We start from the raw sequence: 7,329 nt of genomic DNA on the forward strand, positions 1-7,329 counted from the left end.
GTGGGAGACAGGCTGTAGGCTAGCAAGGTCCTTATAGCCTAAGACTTGGTTTTAAGACTAAGCCTTTCCCACCCTTTTAATATTAAGATCTTCTCAAAATTGAGCCTTACCTCACACCCTTGAGTGTTGCATGATGTGGGGTGCTGCACTCTTATGAGGAATCCCATTTATGCCTCAGATAAGTGGCTTTGTATCAGAGACTTTTTTAATTTGTATATTGACTTAAAGGCTTTAATTTCTACACTATAAGATAAGGCAGACTGGAGACTCTCTGGCTCAGATCCTGCTATCAGTATTGCAGAGGAGAGACAGCCAAGATGGCAGAGTGTTGAAGGAGAAGCCAGTTTATGCAGAGTTTGTGCAGAGAGGAGGAGATGGGGAACAGAGGTGAATAAGGCTGGTGGGGGCCCTGGTCGGTTGGTTCAGCGGTAGAGCATCGGCCTGGCGTGCGGGGGACCCGGGTTCGATTCCCGGCCAGGGCACATAGGAGAAGCGCCCATTTGCTTCTCCACCCTCCCTTCCTTCCTCTCTGTCTCTCTCTTCCCCTCCCGCAGCCAAGGCTCCATTGGAGCAAAGATGGCCCGGGCGCTGGGGATGGCTCCTTGGCCTCTGCCCCAGGTGCTAGAGTGGCTCTGGTCGCGGCAGAGCGACACCTCGGAGGGGCAGAGCATCGCCCCCTGGTGGGCAGAGCGTCGCCCCTGGTGGGCGTGCCAGGTGAATCCCGGTCGGGCGCATGCGGGAGTCTGTCTGACTGTCTCTCCCCGTTTCCAGCTTCAGAAATATAAAAAAAAAAAAAAAAAAAAAAAAAAAGGCTGGTGGGGCCTTTGATTCTAGGAATACTCGGATGAGTCGGTGGCTTTGGAAGCCCTGATTGGAAAGAGAAGTGTTTTCCCACTATGTGTATTTCTCGCCCGCCAGGTGCAAGCTAGAATTAAAGGTAATGGTCCACCAGTTCTTGGCTCCGTTGTTTCATTATCATCTGTCTGAATCAAATGTGAACCTGCACGGGCCAGGTGGCTGTGATGGTGGCCACGGCTACTGACCTTACATTATATAATTGGAATTATAGAGTATTTTTTTGTGATTGACTTATTTCAACTAGCATAATGTATTCATGGTACTTCCATGTTGTAGCATATGTCAGAATTTACTTCCTTTTTAAAGACTGAATAAAATTAATATATATATATATATATATATATATATACTACATTTTGTTTACTCATTTATCTGTGGGTGGACATTTGAATTGCTTACATTTTGGCTACTGTGAGCAATGTTGATGTGAACATGGGTGCAAAAATATCTTTTTGAAATCCTGCTTTCAATTACTTTGGATATGTACCCAGAAGTAGAATTGCTGAATCATATGAGAATTCTGTTTTTAGTTTTTTGAGGAACCACCATATTGGCTGCATCCATTTTACATTCAACCAACCCTGTATAAGAGTTCCAGTTTCTTCACATCCTCCTCAATACTTGTTCATTTCTGTGTTGATAGTTGGGTTTGAGGTGCTATCTCATTGTAAATGGTTTGCATTTCCCTGATGATGAGTGATGTGGAGTATCTTATCATGTGCTGATTGGCCATTTGTGTATCTCCTTTGGAAAGATGTCTATTCAAGTCCTTTGCCCATTTTTTAGTTGGGTTGTTTTTCTGTTGGTAAGTGGCAGGAGTTCTTTAGATATTCTGGATATTAACTCCTCTCAGATATACACCATATTTCGCCATGTATAAGATGACACCATGTATAAGATGCACCTTAATTTTGGGGCCCAAAATTTGAAAAAAAAAAAGTACTCCATAAAGTTATTGAATTCAAGTTTTATTCATCATAAAATTCATACAACTCCTCATCACTGTCACAACTCCCATCTGTTAACTTGTCCTCATCTGTGTCTGATGACAAATCACTGTCTTCAACAATGAGCACAAAAACAAGTGCAAAAAAGTGGGAAATGCAAGTAAAAAATCTGTAACCACTGTATAAGATGCACCAGTTTTTAGACCCCAAATTTCTTGGAAAAAAAAGGTGCGTCAAATACATGGGGAAATACAGTAATAAGTAGACTCTATTTTTAACCTTTACTTAATAATTGAGGTGACTAAGGCACAAAGAGTATGAGTAATTGGCCCAGAGTTACACAGCAATAAAGTTACTGACATGATGAAGCCCAAAGTGCTGTGGGAAAAATGGAGGAAAAGGCTGATCCCACTGACTTCCTCCAGGAGGCTATTATGGTCTGTGTCCTGGAGAAGTGCAGGGCGAACATTTGTTGGATGCCAGAAGGAAGGAGAGAGGGGAGGGCTTTCCCCAGCAGAGTCATGTTCTTGTTGATCAGGCTCTGGAGCCCGAAGCCCCAGGCTGTGGTCTGGCCACTGACACGTCCCTCTGCACCGGGAAACAGGGTGAACTGCCTCAGCTTTCTGCCCTCAGCTTCCTCATCTGTGCTGGGTGGGGTCTGTGCCGCCTCACCTTCTGGACAAGAATGTTCTGAGGCTCTAAGCAGATTATATGGATGTGAAGTGCTTTGTAGCTAGTGAAAGGCACATCAAATCTTCAGTGCTGAAAGCCAGTTTATCTGAATGGCATTTTGTTGGGGTAAAGAGTAGCTTGCTTGTCCTGAAATCCTGGGGAGTCAGCTACCACTTCTTGAATAAGAAGCACTTCTGACTTCTCCAAAGTACCTTTCCCCCCTTCCACCCGCACAGAGTGAGTTCCTCTTCAGCACAGGTCCCTGCGGTCAGAGGCACACAGTCATCCCAGAGGGGGTTCAAGGGCCCCTGGAGTGCTTATGCAGAGGCCCAGTGCCTCCTGCACACAGAAGGTCCCTAAGCCAGCCTTGGCCTCAGGCACAGTGCACCACCAGCTTCACATAGCAGGAAAGGGGCTAGAGGTATAGGCAGCAGGACAGAAACCGATTGACCTTTAGCAACACATTTCTGAAAAGTCCAACCACCCAGAAAACAAAAAAAAAATGAAATTACTGCATCTTTTATTACTAAAATTTAGCAACAGGACAAGTGTTCTTAACATTTTAGGGGTTATAAAGTCAGTAGCCGTAGCCACCATCACAGCTGCCTGGCCCGTGCAGGTTCACATTTGATTCAGACAGACGGTAATGAAACAATGGAGCCAAGAACTGGTGGGCCATTGCCTTTAATTCTAGCTTGCACCCAGCGGGCAAGACATACACACAGTGGGAAAATACTTTCTTTTCCATTCAGGGCTTCCAAAGCCACTGATTGATCCGAGTTTCCTAGAATCAAAGGTTTCTACCTCACCAGCCTTATTCACCTCTGTTCCCCATCTCCTTCTCTCTGCACAAACTCTGCTCAAACTGGCTTCTCCTTCAACACTCTGCCATCTTGGCTGCTTCTCCTCTGCAAACGCTGATAGCAAGAACCTAGTGAGAGTGCCCCAGGTCTGCCTCATTTTATAGTGTAGAAATTAAAGCCTTTAAGTCAATATACAAATAAGGAAGTCTCTGATTCAAAGCCACTTATCTGAGGCATAATGGGATTTCTCATAAGAGTGCACCACCCCACATCATGCAATAGTCAAGGGTGTGGGCAGACTAGTCTGATGGTAGTGGGTTATCAGAACTTATTAATTTAGTGTCCAAGGGTGTGGGGAAAAGCTCAGTTTGGAGAAGATCTTAGTATTAGAAGGATGTTGAAAAGATCTTAGTATTAAAAGGGTGGGAAAGCTTTAGTCTTAAAACTAAGCCTTAGGCGATGAGGACTTTGCCAGTTTACAGCCTGTCTCCCACACCCAATGCAAACTATAAGCAAGCAAACATATATATCATATTTACAAACTTATTTGACTAATAGGGGTCTTTGGAGCCTCTTGAGAATCTGATGAAAGCCATGGAGGAATGTCCTCATGTGCACACTCAAAATGATGCATTCAGTTCCATTTCAGGGACCCACAGATAGGTCACAATGTATGAGATTAGCAACAGTAACAGTGAGGACTCAAGAGCAGGCATCGTGATCACCAAGTTTGGGAATGTCAGCAGCCCAGAGAGTCCTCACTGTTGTAAAGTAGTGTACTTTAATCTACGGGTTACATAGAGACATCAGACAGGTTACAGAAGAAATTTGAGGAGTTTATTAATTAGCCGGCTAGCTAGCTACACGGGGCACAGTCCCAAATCATGTAGGCCCTCTTACCGTTCTGAACCTTCTTTAATACAAAATCAAGTACTGGTTGGGGTGGGTAAAGAGGGAGAGCATGGTACAATTGTCAATTACTAACAAGCTTACAACATTCAGCTATAAAATCTATTAAAAGGAAAAAGCATTCTTACACATCAAGACCACAAGATAACACAGTAGTGATAAATGTTTTACATACCCGGCAAAGACATTCCCAGATCTTCTAGTGTCTACCACCCATCCCTGTCGCCACAAGGAAATGTTTAGCTTAGGATAAGGAGAGAAGCTAAGTGAAATTACCTTTGCCAAAAGTGTTGGGGCTAGTTTATAATAAGCTAGTCCCTGCTCGTTTAGTTTACAAGTTTTTATACATGTAAAGAATTTCAAAAGGGATGATTATTAGAAAGCATATAAAATGTAACAGAATGCAGGTTTTTCAAGCAAGGGGAGTGGGCTCATGATCCCTTTGTCTACAGGTATATGTCACTCTCAGGACTTCAGGAGGGGAGGAAGAGTTAGAATCAGTGTAGGAATTTTTAATTAAGATATGTAAACACTGTCTCCTAAAGGCTCTTAAGGGAGGGGAAAAGGAAGTTTTCAGATAAATTTTATATTCTTTGTTGTCTAGTAAGCAGTGTGGCCTCAGTCCTTCCAGAGAACTATAGTTAAACTATGACTAGATGACCCAGTTGTCCTTGTAAGCCAGGAAGCTCCTGCATTCTCATTCTCTAAAGAAAGGAGGGAGTAAGAAGCCCGACTTTTCCTCTTTAAAACGGCGTTGTTAACAATTTTTGCAATTCCTTGGCACCATATCACATCACCATGGCCTCTTCCTGGTTTCTCCCGCTCGGGCACTACGCACCCTCCACCCCCCACCCCACCAGAAATCTTCTCTGATTGCCGCATTTACCTGGTTAGGAAACCTGAGGCTGTAGCAACCCTGGAAGGGAGTAGCTGCCTCTGAATGGCCCAAGGCCAGGGCAGCTGGCCAAGCCCAACCCCTATAAAAGGGAGCCACCACTCAGCCTGCATATCCTGTCAACTCTGTCAACCCTTTCATTCGGTTTCAGAAAACCCTGGTAAGTGCGGCTGCCCTGGTCTGCCCCACACTTTGGGCTTCCTTAGGGAGGGCTGGGGAGTGCAGCAGCCTTCTGGAGAGAGGGGAGAGAAAGATCAAGGAAGTCTGGACCAAGATCTGGACCAGCTGGGAGAGGAGAGTGGGACAGAGACAAGGAAGGAGCCAGAACATTAGGCTCCTTTCAGGTGAGGGCACATTCATTTTCTAAGTTGGATCCTTCTTGGGAAGAAGGTGAGGGCGTGGAAAGGATTGGCCAGCACTGTGTGTGTGTGTGTGTGTGTGAGTGTGTGTGTGTGCGCGCACTGCACATGTGTATTTGTGAGTGTGTGCACCGACCCCCTCCCGTACTCCTATCCATATCGTCCCACTCCTTCTCATCATAGCTATAGCCATCCTCTGGAGTTATTTGGATGGCGCAGGCCAGGACAATGCCATTACTGGGGTTATGAATTTCCTGAGTGCCCCCTTAGTCTTCACTCAGCTGTGAGCAGAGGCAGCATCCCCACCCATGTACTCCCGCTTCCAGGTGGGGCAAATCCTTGGGCACCATGCTGACGGAACTGGAGAGCGCTCTGAACAACTTCATTGAGATCTACCACAAGTACTCCTTGGAGAGAGGGAACTACCACTCCCTCTATAGAGATGACTTGAAGAAATTGTTAGAGGCCGAGTGCCCTCAGTATATGAAGGTGAGGAGGGCTGGGTATGGTCTGGTTCTCTGCCTGGCTCTGATGATGCCCGGGTCACTGGTCCCCATGCTGTCCCAGGTAAATGCCATTCTTCAGCTTTCACGGAGATCTTTACAGTCTGCTTCTTTCTCTCAATCTGGACAGAAAAAGGATGCAGACACCTGGTTCAAAGAACTGGATATCAATAAAGATGGGGCAATCAACTTCGAGGAGTTCCTGATCCTGGTGATAAAGGTGGGCGTGGCATCCCATGAAGACATCCACAAGGAGTAGCAGGGCCGTTGGGCCCTGGGGCTGGGCCCCTGGACTTGCTCCTGAACAATAATAAAGTAGTTGATACCTCAGGCCTGTCTTGGTCTCTTGCTTTTCTTTTGTAGAATGAGGTTCTTGGGGGGTGGAGAGAGTGTTGGAAGACCCACGGGAAAAAAATAAACAAACCTCTGTTGTCCCCTACTCCCTATGTCTCACGAACATTAAGTGCTTGCCACTGGTCTGGTTTCCTTTCTAGTTCCCCCTAAACTGTTCCTGAGTCTCATCTAGCCTTGGCCCCAAGTCACTGGTTCTACGGCTTTAGAATTTTTAAAAGTCCATGACACTATAGCTGATGACTTTTCAAATGGGCGTATGGAAACCGGGTGATGAAAGGAAAACTACTGTTCTCCAAACTAAATTTTAATTTCCAGCTAAATGTCTTAGGTGAGACTCTTGAGAAATTGAGAAGTATATGTGTGTGTGTGTGTGTGTGTGTGAGAGAGAGAGAGAGAGAGAGAGAGAGAGAGAGAGAGAGAGAGAGAGAAAGAGAGAGAGAGAGAGAGAGAGAGAGAGAGAGAGAGAGATTCTTCTGGGTGTGACTGTAGCTGGATGTTTAGAATTCCACAGTAATACTAATAACCCCTGGATCCCAACTCAATTAAATAATAAAGGAATAGGCAGATAGGCCTCTACATTAATAAAAACTCAACTCAAAGAACAAGTTACTCAAATGCTGCCCATTGGGATGAATGCTCTGGCGATTAACAAAATATCTAAATGCTTGGTAAATGGGAAATTCAGAATCCAGCCCCCAAGCTGAGTTTCTTGCTCTGCTGTTATGAATTTTTTTATGATTTGGGCTTGCGATGCAAAAGACACACCAGATTTAAATAACTGGGCAGAGGGCTGAAATTCTTAAGCGGAATCAGCCCCGAGAAACAGCATCACTGCATATCTATTGAGTTCCAAAAGCCATAGCTCAGCAGTTAAAACTGGAAAGTTACACAAGTCTTTTTGCCCATCCATTCCATTCACCACCCTGCACATTTATTGTTTCTATTCATGAACAAGGAAGGACACAAGAAGAGTCAGAGTCTCAGAGTCTATCAATCATAAAGGACATTTGGTTCTTGGAAGCATTCCTA

At 45.0% G+C, this 7,329-nt stretch overlaps 1 protein-coding gene across 1 annotated transcript; it reads left to right on the top strand.

The window, feature by feature from the left end:
- Positions 1 to 5,110: 5,110 nt before the first annotated feature.
- Positions 5,111 to 6,276, top strand: S100A8 (S100 calcium binding protein A8). The gene is made up of 3 exons (XM_066255210.1): positions 5,111 to 5,244; positions 5,770 to 5,932; positions 6,077 to 6,276. The coding sequence occupies exons 2-3, from the start codon at positions 5,792 to 5,794 to the stop codon at positions 6,203 to 6,205; spliced, it is 270 nt and encodes an 89-aa protein (XP_066111307.1). The 5' UTR covers positions 5,111 to 5,244; positions 5,770 to 5,791; the 3' UTR covers positions 6,206 to 6,276.
- The last annotated feature ends 1,053 nt before the right edge of the window (positions 6,277 to 7,329 follow it).

This window comes from Saccopteryx bilineata, chromosome 2 (assembly GCF_036850765.1).
Source record: "Saccopteryx bilineata isolate mSacBil1 chromosome 2, mSacBil1_pri_phased_curated, whole genome shotgun sequence".
Taxonomy (NCBI): Eukaryota; Metazoa; Chordata; class Mammalia; order Chiroptera; family Emballonuridae; genus Saccopteryx; species Saccopteryx bilineata.